The sequence below is a fragment of the Oryzias melastigma genome, linkage group LG6 (genome assembly GCF_002922805.2).
Source record: "Oryzias melastigma strain HK-1 linkage group LG6, ASM292280v2, whole genome shotgun sequence".
NCBI classification, from domain to species: domain Eukaryota; kingdom Metazoa; phylum Chordata; class Actinopteri; order Beloniformes; family Adrianichthyidae; genus Oryzias; species Oryzias melastigma.
In genome coordinates, this window is record NC_050517.1 from 11,772,831 (window position 1) to 11,789,425 (window position 16,595).

General features: G+C 38.1%; 1 protein-coding gene across 3 annotated transcripts in view; it reads left to right on the forward strand.

Moving 5' to 3' along the window:
• The window catches only part of fbln1 (fibulin 1), a 41,771-nt gene that overhangs the window by 4,698 nt on the left and 20,478 nt on the right, over positions 1–16,595 (forward strand). For 2 of the 3 annotated variants that reach the window (XM_024282072.2, XM_024282074.2), the window contains exons 2-14: positions 332–440; positions 2,342–2,471; positions 7,872–8,025; positions 8,469–8,531; positions 8,619–8,705; positions 8,846–8,983; positions 10,232–10,369; positions 10,781–10,924; positions 12,196–12,321; positions 12,408–12,533; positions 12,606–12,725; positions 12,790–12,921; positions 13,008–13,131. In XM_024282072.2, coding sequence (XP_024137840.1) covers positions 332–440; positions 2,342–2,471; positions 7,872–8,025; positions 8,469–8,531; positions 8,619–8,705; positions 8,846–8,983; positions 10,232–10,369; positions 10,781–10,924; positions 12,196–12,321; positions 12,408–12,533; positions 12,606–12,725; positions 12,790–12,921; positions 13,008–13,131 — 1,591 coding nt within the window. Of the gene's footprint in view, positions 1–331; positions 441–2,341; positions 2,472–7,871; positions 8,026–8,468; positions 8,532–8,618; positions 8,706–8,845; positions 8,984–10,231; positions 10,370–10,780; positions 10,925–12,195; positions 12,322–12,407; positions 12,534–12,605; positions 12,726–12,789; positions 12,922–13,007; positions 13,132–15,293; positions 16,116–16,595 lie in introns of those variants that run through there. The other variant, XM_024282073.2, reaches the window with a different exon arrangement.

Consider the following 16,595-nt stretch of genomic DNA (forward strand, 5'->3'; position numbering starts at 1 on the left):
TTTCTTTTTGTCTTGTGTGGAGGAGCTCTGCAGTTCTTGGCAAATGCAAAAAAATGACATTAAATGATTGATTGATTGTTTGACTCAGGGGCTGTAAGCTTGAGAGGAAGCATGTAAAGAAATGGATGATGGGAAATTAGGGCAGGCTTACTCTGCACCAACAGTTCTGCCCACAACTCAAATTTCTAGTAAACTCCTGCTGCTCTGCAGAGACTGTGTCGGTGATACAGGCTTTGTGGTTTTTCACTAAAAGACCAGTGGGAACGATTTCATAATAGATCCAAAGAAGGTCGAAGTGAGAATTTAATCACCATTTCCCGTGACTCTACAGGAGCAGAAGACGTCCCGATCTCTGACTGCTGCAAGGACGGGGAGAAGCGTGGAAATGAAAACAAAGACTGTGCTTCTCTTCCTCTTATTTCTGCATCGATCACATGCAGGTAAGCAGGTGCACGTCTCAAACAATCCTTCACGTTCAATCAATTCTGATGATGTGGCCTTGATTCTGAGGCTGGAAAATGCCTGCAAGCGGTTTTGATCCTGCTTCACTGAACCTCCATAAATCTCTGGTGGCCTCAGTCACTTCAGGAGCCGGAAGCAGTAATGCTGATGGAGTGATGGCGAGCCTGACAGAAATGCTTAGAAGGTGTTGTGCTGCAGGTTCAGGCCCCAAAGCCACAAACCGGTGCTGCTGTGATGTCTGATGGTAAACACATTTACCATGACCAACACCACGGATTCCTTAAATCACAGCTACAAGAACAGGAGAGTGAGAAGGAGTGGGGATTTTAGGGGGTGAAAAACGGTGAGTCTGGAGGAGGAGGGGGTTTAAGACCCAGGAAATACTTTTGAGGTGAGACACAACGGGAGGATGGAGAGGCAATACCAGGAAATCTGAATGATTGCTGGAAGAAAAGGAAAAGAGAAAGCAGGAGTGTGGCCATAAAAGGTTCTGCAGAGGAGGTGTGTGCCTGACGTCACTGATCCACAGTGAGGGGGGATTTTTATGACTTCTGTCTCATAAAATCACAAAAAAACTTATTTTATAATAAGTTTCTCTCAAAAAAGCATACTTCTAAAAATTGAGCAAAGCATTTCTTTTCTTTGTGCTCCTTGATACGTTAACACACAGTATGTTATGTCATACTTTATGTCTAAATAAACATTTTAAAAGATGTTTGTACCTTTTTCATGCCCATATTGGCCTATGCAGGTGGAGTTTCCTTTATTGGTATAAAACAAACCTAAGTCCAAATGAAAGAATGGAAATTTTAAAGAGGTGAATGCTTGAGGAGCACGGCTTAACCCAGTTTAAATGAAGTGATGGAACATTGAAAATCACTGCAACCTTGATGGAATTTACTGAGCATCCATCCAAGAGTTTAATCTACCTCCACTCTTGCTTATTTTTGCTTTAGGAACTATTTTTTTCTTTATTTTCTAATCAGTGTTTTGCTTAATATCTGAAATGGGTTTGATATATTTGTTTTGGTAGTATTTATTTCATATTTTAATGCTTGAAATAAATCAATGAATCAAAGATTTATAGATTCTGGTGATCTCAAGCGTTGAAAACAAAAAGTGTTAAATGCTTCAAACCTGATTTCAGTTTTGAAATTATAAAGAGTTATGTTGTGGACTGTTGTTATTTAGTTTTATTTGGAAATATGCTAATTTGTAATCAGCTCTTGTATAAATGTAAATTGAGGGACGAGTACAGTTAAATCTGAATTTCTTCCCTACCTCTATGGCTTGACTTATCCCCACATTTATCCCTTTACGTGGAGAAATATGGAACAAATAGTGTCTTTAAATTCAGACGCTACAATAGTTGGTCATCAACGTTAGTGTGTAACTGCCATTGCTCAGAAAAACAGAACCACATCGGTTTTATAATTTAAAAAATTTACAAAAAGTTGCTATGGCAACTTAAAGTTCCTCCTTATAAAAACACTTTTGGACAGCACTACAGCTTCAAATACCCAAACAATTGGAGTTATAGGGAGGAGTCAGAGGGGAAGGGAAGGAATTCAGATTTGGCCCACATTTGGCAAATACAAGTCTGTTTTTTTTTTGTTTTTTTTTTGTAAAGAGCGTTCTCAAAGTGTCTTTGTTGATATAAACAATTAAACTCCACAGGTACAAAAAGGGTCTATACAAGTATACCCCTCGTGTGTCTGAAGATTCATAGCCTCCTATTGTAACAGGGAAATCTGTCCAACACAAGGCATTCAACTCGTATCTGTTTGCTCAGCTGCTGAAATCAAAATACATATTAAAAAAAGCAAGAGATGAAACTCATCAGCTTTCTTTTCTTTCATTTATTTTTTTCTTGAGCCAGGATAGTGCAGGAACAGTGCTGCACGGCGGCGCTGGAGGACATCATGTGCAAGACCGGAATCAACTTGGCGAAACAACAGGGAGTCTGCGACTTTTTATTGAACAACACCTGCGAGATGAAGACCTCAAAGGTTTGTTTGCAGTTTGCAAGCTAAAAAATTAAAATCAAGTGTTTCACTGCCTAGTCATGTGCTATTTATCACTCTTCTCTGCTTGATTTGAGTGATTACCAGGAGGATTTATGAGCATCTCTGTGTTTATCTGTTTGTGTGCCTCATGCAGGACGAGACTTGTTCTGTCATGAATCAGCTGTCAAACACACCAGCTCTCGCTTTTGATTCTTTCGCAATAAACCCAACAAAACTCTTTGCGCTATACTGCTGCTTTAGCCTTCTCCCATTCAAACCCTCTCTGTCTGTTTTTCTTTCACCTTATGTCCACACTTCATGAATGATTTCAAAAGAATGGAATGCAAACTGACTTCAGTTTTTAGCTGCTTATCTTGAACATCTCGTAAAGATCAGATTTAGTCAGTTTTGTGACCAGCATTCAGATCAATTAGCAGTGAGGACAATGTCAGGGTTGTGCTGACGGTTCAAAACAATTGTTACCATGGAAATTAAGTGCACTTTAAGAAGTTAAGATGTTTCTTGGTGGTGGATCGAACAATAGATTTGTACTTCTATACTTTTCTATCAAACAATAAAACAGGTTTGCGGCTAAATACTGAATATATTCAATTTTGACTTTCAAATTCACAATTTTATTCCTGATGTAAAATGATTTTAGTACATCACTTAAAATATCACTTTGTTTTGTTCGGTTTCCAATCCCAAAGTTACAGAGCCCCTAAGAGGGCATAGAAGTAACACAATTGTTGCATTGGTTTCTTGTGGGCACCTAAAACTAACAGGTGTGCACATAAAACTAACAGGCGTGCAGCAGAAACTAACATGTGTGCACCTAAAACTAACATGTGTGCAGCAGAAACTAACAGGTGTGCAACTAAAACTAACATGTGTGCAGCAGAAACTAACAGGTGTGCAACTAAAACTAACAGGTGTGCAACTAAAACTAACACATGTACATCAGAAACTAATAGGTGTCCATCAGAAACTAACAAGCATGCATCAGAAACTAACAGGTGTGCAATTAAAACTTACACATGTACATCAGAAACTAACAGGTGTGCACCTAAAACTAACATCTGTGCAGCAGAAACTAATAGGTGTTCACTAAAAAATAACAGGTTTGCACTAGAAACTAACAAGCATGCATCAGCAACTAACAGGTGTGCAACTAAAACTAACACATGTACATCAGAAACTAATAGGTGTGCACCAGAAACTAACAAGCATGCATCAGAAACTAGCAGGTGTGCAACTAAAACTAACAGGTGTGCAACTAAAACTAACACATGTACATCAGAAACTAATAGGTGTGCACCAGAAACTAACAAGCATGCATCTGAAACTAACAGGTGTGCAACTGATACTAACAGGTGTGCAACTGAAACTAACCGATTTGTAACAAAAACTAAAAGGTGTTCACCAGAAACTAACGGGTGTTCACATAAAACTAACAGGTGTTCACATAAAACTAACAGGTGTTCACATAAAACTAACAGGTGTGCACATGAAACTAACAGGTGTGCACATAAAACTAACAGGTGTTCACAAGAAACCAGTAAAAAACATTTTTTTACTTCTATGTTCCTTTAGGCACTCTGTACTTTGGGAGGTTTGTACCGTACAAAAAAATTTACATGTTCAGAAAACAACAAAATAAAATAAATTTTCATACAACTTGGAAACTGAACAAGGTAAAACTTCAGCAGAAATATAAATTAATAAAAAAACAAACTACAAACAGTTTTTTTTTTCATGAAAAATGAAGTTGAGTCATAGATTTGTGAAAATACTTCAAATTCTTTTTAAAACCCGGGCCTACCTTTTCTTTTAAGTTTTCATTGTTGATTTGTGTAGATTGATTGTTTTTTTTAGCTTTATCTATTAATAATTATTTCATTAAAATTATTTATTAATATTTTAGGGTTTTTTTTGTTCTTTTTAGTAATTGTTTTATTGTTTTAAATGATTTATGGTTATGATCACACAGTTCGTTTTTATGTAGTCTAGCCTAACCATTTTTTAGAGGATATTGTGTTACAAGCAACTGCTAGGCCATTTTTTTTTTTTTGCCAAATATCAAAAAATCTTCAAGAGAAAAAGAACATTTAAACAGATGGCATCATACTGACGGAAAACTTTTTTTTTTTTTTTTCCTTACTAAAAATGGCATTATCATAATTAATAGACCACTGGGAACACTCTTACAATATATCAATGATAGGAGTGTGACTTCAAATGCCTCTAGAAACCCCTCAAAAAAGAGACCAATTTAAAGGTTTTCTACGGTTCTAAACCACTGTGATTAATTTCATTTTAATGTGAATCTGGAGGGCAAAATTCTGTTCAATATGCCAATTTACTTTTAATATTTTTACGTTATTCTCAAAAATTCAGAAAAAAATCTAAATAGAACATGAAAACATAGCTTAAATTATAAATTAAATTTTTTTTTGGGCAGTGGACAAGGAGCATACAAGAGCCTTTGGAAATTATTGCCTAATTCAAGAGAAATGGCTGATGCCATCATGGAGAGCTTGATAGCTTACTGGATAGCTAACTAGACATCTGAATAGCTAGCAAAATAGTTAGCTGGGTAGCAGTTTTAGCAGAAGTAAACAGATTTTTGAGCATGTGTGGACAAATCGGGTAGCTGTTACTGATCAGGTAGCAACAAGCTAGATAGCTAGCTAGCTCACTAGCTAGCTAGCTTAGTGCATCATCATCAGATCAGTGTAGGATTCATGAAAAAAATTCTGCTAGTTCATTTGTAGGTCTGTTTGATTTTTTTTTTTATTTATTTATTTATTTTTATTTGTTTGTTTCTTCTGACATTTTTTTTTTTGGTTAAAACGTAAGCCTGACCGAAACTTATTTTAGTAAATATGACCTTGCATCTAACAAAATCATGTTTTTTCTGCACATCTCGTAAAATCTTTATCTGGAAATACAGAGTTCACAACAAATTTAGCCAAAAAATGTTTAATGCCCATAGAATTATTTTTGTCTTGGGCTTTCAGCTCAGAAAAAAGAAATAACCTAAAGGAGTTAAGTATGACAGAAGTGTAATAGTGTGGGAAAAATATTGTTGAGAAGGAAGGAGTAATAGGAAGGAAGTCTTATTGGGTCAATATGACTCCTGAATTGTATGTAAAATGAGGCCAGTTTTTGTTTTCTGTCTGGATTTTTAATTGCACAATAATTTAATAACTTTAAAAACAAATTAATTCCTCATTAATGAAAGGAAATCTTGTAGAAAGAAAACGTATGAATGTATGCAATGATAGCATCAGTCATTTCCTCAGGATTCTGAAACGTGCTTGAGGGATCATTTCTAAAGGTCTGACAGTTTTTGCTCCTGGAGCTGCTAAATCTGGAACAGGGTTAGACCAAACAAAGAAAAATGGAAAAATAGTTTCTGTTTTAGCTTAAAATGTTTGTTGTAAGAAGTCACCTTTACATGGTCTATTTTGCTTCCTGATGGGCTGACAGTAACTAATAAAATGCCATAGAGTTAAAATTGAAGGGAAGAGCAATGGTCATGTCACCTATATAGATACTATGGAGAATTGCAGTTGATATTAAAATAGGAATTTTGCATGCTCACAGTGGATGTGTGGTGGATGTGTAAAGGGCTTAAAGGTCTGTAAAATGCATAATGTGATGGAATGTCACAAATGAGTCTTTACCAACTGAATATTTTACAACAGAGATGTTATACCTGAGTCTGTCACAGTGAAGTCTGTTACATTTGAGTTTTAAAATTTACTCTGCTACAGTTAAGACTATTAAATCTATGTCTTTAACAGTTAAAGCTATTACAACCGAGTGTTGCAGTCTGTTACAGTCAAGTCTTTTAATGTTTTTTTGTGTCTGTTACACCTGAGTGTGTTACAGTAGAGTATATTACAGTAGAGCATATTTCAGTTGTGTAGGTTCAAATTGAGACTAACACAGTTGAGTCTGTTACATCTGAGTCTTTTACAAGTTAATTTGTTACTGCTGACTATGTTACAATTTAGTCTTTTAGATCTGAGTCCGTTATATCTCCATTTGTTACACCTGAGTCTGTTACAGTGAAGTCTGTTACACCTCAGTATGTTACAACTGAGTCTGTTACCATTAAGTATGTTACACTTCAGTATGTTACAATTTGGTCTGTTACAGTTGAGTCTGTGACATTTAATTACATTACCTGAGTATGTTACAGATAATTCTGTTACAGATGAGTATGTCATATTTGAGTCTGTTACATTGAATTATGTTACACCTCAGTTTGTTACAGTTGAGTATGCTACAATTGAGCTTGTTACACTCTAATCTGTTACAATTTAGCATGTTACACCTCATATCACAATTTGCTCTGTTGCACCTGGGTCTCATAAGGTATATTTTGTTACAGCTGAGTATGCTATAATTAAATCTGTTACACTAAAGTCTGTTACACCTCAATATGTTACAGCTTGGTATGTTACAGTTGAGTCTGTGACATTTAATTATGTTACACCTCAGTCTGTTACGGTTGAGTATGCTGCGATTGAAGCTGTTACACTCTAATCTGTTACAATTAAGTATGTTACACCTCATTATATCACAATTTGCTCTGTTGCACCTGAGTCTGTTAAGGTTGATTTTGTTACAGTTGATTATGCTACAATTGAGCCTGTTACACTAAAGTCTGTTACACCTCAATATGTTACAGTTTGGTCTGTGACAGATAATTCTGCTACACCTGAGTCTGTTGCCCATGAGTATGCCACAATTGAGCGTGTTACACTAAATTCTGTTACAATTAAGTCTGTTATAGTTGATTCTGTTGCAGTGAGTATGTTTCATTTTCACCAAGACAGTTCCTAAAACATTCTGACATTCGAAGGAAACCATACAGTGTATAATGCTTGAGGGATTTTTTTAAAGAAATAAAAAACACATTAAATACATTTAAGTGACAAATTAATTGAAACCTTCCTTCTGTCTCAGTCAAGACAGGTATAATGTCTGTTTTGGAGCTGCATGGTGGTGTGATAGTTATCACTTTTATTTCATAGCAAAAAAGGGCCCGGAGCAAATCCTTGCTAGAGGCTTTTGATGTGGACTTGCATGTTCTCCTTGACCATACGTGGGTTTTCTATGGGCCCTCCCGTGTTATTAGTACATCCTAATTGCCCCTTAGGTGTTAAAGTGTGTGACTTTGTGACCACCTTCACCCTTCAGTGGCTGGGTAGGGTCCAGTAGACCAGACCAGCAATAAGCGTGTTTAGAAAGACCAAGAAGGACCTGAAATCTTGTCTTAAATCAAAAAGATAGTCCAGTTGGTCTGCTATATTTCTGTATGTTGCACCTGTAATTTCTGCTCTTAGATAAAATGTTTTGTTCTTATATTGACGTGTTCTGTTTTGGCAGACGTGCTGCGACTGCTGCCTTTTGGGTAAGGTCATGAAAGAACTGAGCTTACCCTGTAACGGAAACCTGCCGTTGAGCCACCAGTGCATGGTGGTGTCCCAGACCTGCTGCATGGAAGAAACACCCGGAAGCAAACATCCTGTGGATCCAAATCGTGAGTCCATTAAGAATGGTCTTTAGAGGGATGAGAACCACTCCTTTTAATGCAAGGCTGCACTGCCCCCTAATGGTTACATGTAGGAATTGCCTAAAACACTTGATTGCAGTGAAGCTGAATAACAAAAAATCTGGTTTTGCAAATAAAGACAGAAATCTGATGAAAGGTGAGTATTTTTATGGAATGGACTCATAAACGGAGATAAGGATTAGTCTCTGTCTAACAATATTGCATGGATAAACTGTTGAAAAGCACTTCCAAGTATTTATTGTTACATTTTTTGCTTCGAAAAAACAAAACAAAAATACAGTATTTTGGTCAAATTAGTCTACAATATGAGCTATATTACTGACAGACACCAGTGGATCATGACAACATTGTACAGAAGTATAAGAATTGGATTGATTTTCTAATCTGTCTTTATTGTTCCCCTCTGACAGCACCAAATATGGATGAAAGCAGCAATAACGGAGATAATTCAGTGCTGAGCGATGAATGTGAAGGTATTGATGATTAACCAGAGATTCTTGAAGGTGTTCTGTTTTAACCCTTATAAAAGTCAACAATCAGGTATTGTTGTTGCTCCTCAGGGAAGTGTGCTCATCACTGTTTGAAGAACAACACGTGTGCCTGCGTTAAGGGCTACAAACTCAACCCTGACGGAAAGAATTGTGATGGTGAATTGTTTTTATTTATCTTTAGCTTATTTAATCAAGTTCAAATACACACAAAAAGGAAAATATAACTGCTGAGGAATGAGAATATTAATGGATATTTGTGTCGCAGAAGTTTGATTCTTCTGTTTCCTCCACCTCAGACATCAACGAGTGTCTGATGGGTCTCAGCGACTGCCGGGCCGGAGAGCGCTGCATCAACACCGAAGGCTCCTTCCGGTGTCAGAGAGAGGTCAGCTGCGGGACCGGCTACGAACTCACCGACAGCAACAACTGCAAAGGTCAGCGCCGCCGCCCCCTTAGTCCAGAGACGCTGTTAGTGGGAGTTGGTGGGTTCAAATCCATGGTCAGGTCACACCAAAGACTCTAAAAAATGTCTCCCTGCTTGACACTTAGAGCATCGGGGTGGGATTAGGAGGTCAAACCTCCTACAAACGCAGATGTGACTGCAGCTAACATCCCTCGGGGGATGAGTCAAATTCTGAAATCACATCTCACACATTGAAATGTGTAACAGCCAACAGGATCTATTATAAGAGTCTAGTCTTTTGATTAGAATAATATTGCTTTGGGGCATTTTTTTAAATGTTGTTTTCTTTCTTGGAAACAGTTTTTGGTAGAGCAACAGAAATTCAACTCTGAGTTTTAGCTGGACTGTTGGTGGAGCAAGCCCACCACCTTTCCCCATCATCCATTTGTTTACATGCTCTCCTGCTAGCTTACAGCTCCTCACAACCCAAATCTAGCGAGATGCCAATTTGGACGAGAAAAACGAAGATGTTTATGGATCTATTTGTCTACAAGTGGATGGAGTGAAGTGTGACTTGCCGTAGCAGCTTCTACATCACACATACAAGCTGTTTCAAACATCATTTTTTTCATCTGCTCCTTATTCACAGTGATGTGTATAAAGAAATACTCAGAAATGCAATTTTAGGCTGAATTTTTCTAATAAACAGCCATGTGAAAAAAATGAGGATGTTCTATGAACCTGATTTACACATTTATAATGATTTGAACATCACTGAGTGATCCAAGTGATATAACTTGACATTAAAAAAATGTTTTAAACCTATAAAAATGTAATTTCAAAAGAATCTATTGTCAAAGTTTAGACCGTTTAAACACTTCACACCTGAGAAACATTTAAGGGACGGGGAGACACCACCAAAACAATGTCTCAAGGAGGAGGTCCAAACTTGGACCTCCATGAAAATAGGAAATATAAACATAAAATATGTTCAGATATTTTTTCTATGAGTAGAATAATCGTAATGTTTTAATTTGTATTAATTCACTTTCTTTTTGGGAAATGTTTTGATTGGACATTGATGTATGAACATTTTAAAGACAGAGTTGATTATTTACTGAAGGTATCCTAATTTTTTCACATAACTGTTTGACCTCCACAATAAGAAAAACACCACAAGAACATGTTGAAAACGTTCATGGGGTGGGTTTTTAATGCATCCTCCAGCTGAAATGTCTGCATATAGATCATATTTTGTTTGTTGTGTGGCTCCATCCAGATATTGATGAGTGTGAGACCGGCATCCACAACTGCGGACCGCAGTTCAACTGCCAGAACACCCAGGGCTCGTTCCGCTGCATCCCCAAGGTTAAGTGTGACAGTGGTTACATCCAGGACGCCCTTGGAAACTGCATAGGTAAGACCCGCCGCAGCAATTCCACAAGGCCACTCAATGAACTTACTTCTTTTTGTCAAAACAAACTTTTTTTTTCTTTTGATTGTGTTGTGGTTGCACCCACTGACTTGTTTTTTAAAGCAAAGCTGCTTTAAAGCAGCAGTTACATCCACTTTTAGGCTTTCCTTCGTGTCAGCTTCAGGTGAACACGCTGAGACTTGCTAACGTTTTCCACATTCCTGAGAGGATTGACTTCATGTTGTTAGTAAAGACCTGAAGACCTCCACATCTCCTATCTATCACCACTCCTGAAGTCAAGCTTTACAGAAAAATAATTGGTTTTACTACAATAATAAATGTTCTATTTTTTTCTATTTTACTAATACTCTCAGGTATTTTTATTTTGGCTAACAATAACCTTTGTGTTTTTAGACATCAATGAATGTATGACCCTGACAAACCCGTGTCATCGAGGACAGATCTGCATCAACTCTTTGGGCTCGTACTCCTGTCAGAGAAATTCGGTGAACTGCGGTCGAGGATATCACCTTAGTGACGATGGGACACGCTGCGTTGGTATGGCAGAAAGAAAGGCATCCTGGGAAATCATTTTACTCATCATGACTGCTGGGTTATTTTTTTGTATTTTTTGGTTGTTTCCAAACTCACAACTTATTGCACTATATAAATAACATTTTCGTTTTCCAAAATTCAGTGCCCCAGGGGTCAAACTCAATCTTACAAGGGGCCAAAATCCAAAACACACCTTAGGTCACAGTCCAAACAGGATAAACATTTATTTAACAAACTAAAACTACATTAGTAAAACTTTAAAAACTTAGCTTTATAACATAATGATGAATAATAAAAAGGCAGAAATATTATTCCAGAATACATCAACTTAAACCTTAAATAACTTTCAATATTTTACTCTCCATAAAAATATATTTAAGCAAAATTATACAAGTTGGAAAAAAGCGCAAGATAACATCGCGCCATTATCAATAAATGATCGGCCGGATAATTACCTGGAGGGCCAGATCCGACCCCCGGGCCTTGACTTTGACACATGTGCCTTAGAAAATTTCCCAGAAGTCTCAGCAAAACATTAGTGTGCACTGATGGTCCCTAGATTGACAAATATAAACCACAATGCATTATGTTTGAACAGTTTTCCATGTGAAAAAAGCATTTAAAATACAGACAAAATGCCAAACCAAATGTGTGAATTGATGAAAGCTGATTCAAGCTGATTGGAAGGTCGTGGGTTCATATCCTGGCCGAGTCATACCAAAGACTCTAAAAATGGGACCCAGTGCCTCCCTGCTTGGCACTCAGCACTAAGGAGTTGGACTGGGGGGTTAAACCACCAAATGGTTCCCGAGCGCGGCTGTGTCTGCAGCTCACCGCTCCCCCAGGGGATGGGTCAAATGCGGAGAACAAATTTCACACACCTAGGTGCGGGACAAATAGTGGGACTTTAACTTTAACCTGAAAGGTGAAAAATGTATGTTTGTATAAGTACAAAAATGTCCATTAATAGTCATGAGTTATTATAACGACATAATGTACTTTTGTATGGATGTATATTTATGGATATAGATCTTCTTTTACTCTTATTTTTTTAATCAAGTCAGTCACAATTACTCATACAGTTTAATTTATCTATGTAGACATATATATTGTTTTTCTTACTCATGTTTTGTGTCTCAAATACTTGAAATAAATCAATTTCAATCATTTTTATTGTGAAATTCCATAAATCATGGATCTTTGTGCACACAGCTGTGAACATGAAACACCAAACGTGTTTGTTAAGATGTGTTGTTGTTTGTTTTTCTGCTCAGACATTGACGAGTGTAAAGGCTCTGAAGAAGTGTGTCCAGGCCACGCTTGCATCAACCAGGTGGGCTCCTACAGGTGTGAGTGTGCAACCGGCTACAACTTCAACAGCATCTCTCGGACCTGTGAAGGTTTGGAGCCATGGCGTCCTTTACCCAAACTCTATCGCCTTTTTATTTAAATACTAGAACGTCCTCTCGTTTTTATTGTGTTCCAGACGTAAACGAGTGCAGGTACTATCCTGGCCGCCTGTGCGCTCACAAGTGTGAAAACACTCTGGGGTCGTACAAGTGTAGCTGCACCACCGGCTTCAAACTGGCTGATGACGGCAGGAACTGTGATGGTGAGATACTCGTCTTTCACCTGAAGGGGGCGCTGTGGTTGTAGCTCCTCCAATGGTCTCTTCACTTTGCAGATGTGAACGAGTGTGAGAACAATCCATGCAGTCAAGAGTGCGCCAATGTGTACGGCTCCTACCAGTGCTATTGTCGCCGTGGCTACCAGCTCAGTGATATCGATGGCCTATCGTGCGAAGGTAAATTAGGAATGTAGTTTTACGAAAATGAAACCAGAGTAACATCTGCTTGTTGCCTCCATAGACATAGACGAGTGCGCCTTACCCACTGGAGGCCATATCTGCACCTACCGCTGTCGCAACATTCCCGGCAGCTTCAGCTGCATATGTCCGGCTGAAGGTTACACCTTAGCCGCAAACGGGCGCAGCTGTCAGGGTAGGAAGTCGTTCCAGCAATGTGTTGGTTACAGACTTTAAAACATACGTGTGTTTTTAATATACTATTGTGTTTGTCTTTGACAGATCTCGATGAATGTGTAGCAGGAAGTCACACGTGCACGGAGAATGAGAGCTGCTTCAACATCCAGGGAGGATTTCGATGCCTCTCTTTTGTCTGTCCCAACAACTACAAGCAAGTGGGGGAGACGTGAGTTTTTCAGCTTTCTAAACACCAGCATCGACTCTTAAGCTACAGACACACCAGGAACACACACACAACGCTCATTTAGGCGTCCGTAGTTAGGTGTTTCCACTGGACAAGCAGGGAGGGGGTAAACTTTTCTTCTGTTTACTAGCTTACATCTGCCACCAACAACTTGAAGAGGCTTGGTGCGAAATTCCAAGGCCATGCAAATCTGGCTCCTAGCAAGACTTAAAAAAAGACTTGTGTCATATAATTCGGATTCAAATCGAAAATATTTAAGTCCTACTCCCATCATCTTTTAATCTATTTAAACAAGCCTACCCCCACTTCCCGACATCAATCTGTTTACACTTTCCCCTGCTAGCTTAAAGACCAGGGGTGGGCATACTACACCCAAATTAAAACTATTTAATTTAGTTCACCAAACTGGAATACATGACTTTGATTATTAATGTTTTATTTTACCTGTAGTTCAGGTGTCTGTCCATAGATGGCACTACAAATAAATTACCATTTGTTCAGGTGCATTCATGTAATGTTTGAAGACATGTTGTTTTTACAATTTTCATCTGTGATTTCCTAGAGGGACGGTCATTGACGGTCATGAAATTGGCACTAAAATGAGAAAAAAAACACACTTTTGAAATAAAAATTCCAAAATGTTCTGTCTTAAAGTCATTTTCGATCAGGATTAAAGCATGATTTGGTCCAGATTTGATGTTATTTCCTTCTTTTTATGAATTACCAAAACACGGCACAACCAAACAAAAGTAACATCCAATATCGGAGCTATCCACCAGTTTAGTTTTGATCCTGATACCCGCTCAGACGAGAAGAAAGGTACATCAATCTACTCGTCTACAAGTGGATGCATCATGGGGCGAATAAGGGGCCTCGTGGCTTGCCAAAGTACCTTCTACATCACACCTAGAAGCTTTTTCCAACACCAACTGTTTGAATGAAGAAATAGTAAAATGGCAATTTTAAGCTTAATTTTCTTTATATGTCCTCAATCATGAGAAAAACAAAAGTTAAAACACAACTTTATGTGAAGAACGGTTGGCACCTCTATAAATCAAAAGGTACACCATCCAAACGTTGCTACTAAATCCAAGTCCCCAAAGTTTGGCGTGTTTGACTTTCAATGGTCATGTGTTTTGTACATAGAGCCTGAAATTTTATTATATTTTTAAATGAAGAGGAGCAGAAAAAGACGAAAAACTTGTTATCTGCCTCCGTCGTTTAATTCTTTAAGATAGGGGGCTCAAACTCAATTTGGGTCGTATGAGGTTCCATTTGTTACAAAAATAGGTTTTTGCATCCACTGTCTATATCTTTGGTTTATTGTCTATGTCTACTGAACAAGTTTATTGAACATTTATACATGTCTATGTACTACTAAGCAATATCTTCTGCATGTCCTGTGAAACGACAGGAGCTGACGACGCTAGCAACTGTTGCTAAGGACTTTTGATAATAGCAAATGCAAAGTTTTAAGTATAAAGAAAGCTGAAACATCACAAAGTTATCATTACAGAAGCGTGAACATGCAGAAGATATTGCTTAGTAGACATTGAACTTTCATTAAGGCGGGGGCCGCAAAACACCAACTTGGGGGCCGCAAATGGCCCGCGGGCCGCCAGTTTGAGACCCCTGCTTTAAAACAATAAATGGTAAAGAGTAAGTAATAAAAAGTAACAAAAGAGCAATCATGACAACATTTGATTTAAATAATAAACAAAAATAATGGTTGTTCGAGAAATAAATGCAAAAACGTACAAACCATTATTTTTGTAAAGTTACGGTAAAATAAAGGCTTGCAAAAAATCCTTTGTAAAGAGCCGAGAACTGAAAGAGCTGATTCAAATGGAAAAGAATCGGCTCCCGGAAAAGAACCGAAGTGTCCATCACTGAATAACAGTGCAAGTCCTCATTCATTCAGACCCTGCATGATCCATGTGCTGCAGCATGTTCTCCTGTGCTCAAAAGCACGTCAACAGTTTTCCAGTGAGCAACTCCTGCAGTAACAGACCACCTTGCATGTTTTCACACTTGATATGTTGATGAATTATATGTTCCTATCACTGCATGCAGTATTCACAGCCCGTCTCTCTTCTCTCTGTCTGTCTGTGGCTCGTTTGTTGTCCGCTGTCCTCTCTTTGCAGCCGATGCGAGCGCTTGCTTTGCACGGACTCTGTCGAGTGCCTGAAACTGCCCGTGAGAATAACTTTCTACTACGTCACCTTCACTACCGACATTCCCGCCTCCACCAACTTCTTCCGCATGGGCCCCTCGCAAAGCTTCCCCGGCGACCACATCCAGATTGCCATCACAGCCGGCAACGAGGGCGGCTTCTTCAGGGCAGAGCGGATTTCCACCGGCGGGGTGTTGTCAGTGGCGAAGCCCATCAATGAGGCACACGACTTTAAGCTGTCTGTAGAGCTGAGGCTGCGCCGCCACGGCGAGCTCTCCACATACCTGGCCAGAGTGCTGGTGTTTGTTACCGAAGAGCTACCCAAGCATCCGCTCCTTGATTAACAGTAACTAACTACACCTCAGAAATGGGATAAGTCACACTAATAAAACATTTTTGCTGAAAAAAAATTGTAATTTTAAGAAAATAAACATTGAATGACTTGTTGATGATAAATCGATACTTAATTTCCATAAAATTTAAAAATGAATTTTTAGCCCTTATCAGCTGTAAATGGTCTAAATTATGTGTTTTTTTACACAAATAAATGTGTTTTATTTTATTTTTAAAGGATAACTTTACTAGAGTAAAACATTTTACTAGGCTTTTTCAAATCCACCACTGTAGGTGGCGCCCTTGGTTAGGCCAAAGTATAAAAATTCTCAGAGCCCAAGGGCTTCTGAAAAGGGCTGTCACTTTATAGTTGCATGAAAAATGTTAGACGTTTGGCCGTGTTTTATAGATTTTATGTTGGATAAATAGTTTTCCATTAAAACTGGTTTGGAACAGTTAAGGTGGAACGTGGTTCTTATTCATGGCATGTTGTGCGGTTTAAATGAAATGCAGGGAAGAGCTTAGAGTCTCACTCACAGACATGCAAGTATCCTTTATATATCCTCATCCAGCTAGAATCATTACATTCATATTTGACGTTTGATCATGGAAAAAAGGCAGATTAACCAAATAAAATCTTTAAAAGAAAGTGTCCACCTTAAATTTTCACATTTTTTAATCAATATTAACTAATATTTTGTGCAAAAGACGCCTCTTTTTTTGTAAATAAATAGATTTAATTGAAATGTTTCTATATTTTTTTCACACAATACCATTTGTGTAGTTCCCATTGTTAAACTGAACCCTTATATTGTGTTCGGGTCAAGTTTGACCCAAATTTATGTGTGAAAATGGGTCAAATTTGACCTGTACACAATGTAAGGCAGTGGTGTCAAACTCAATTGCATTATGGAGTCTCGAAAGAGCCAGAATGAAATAA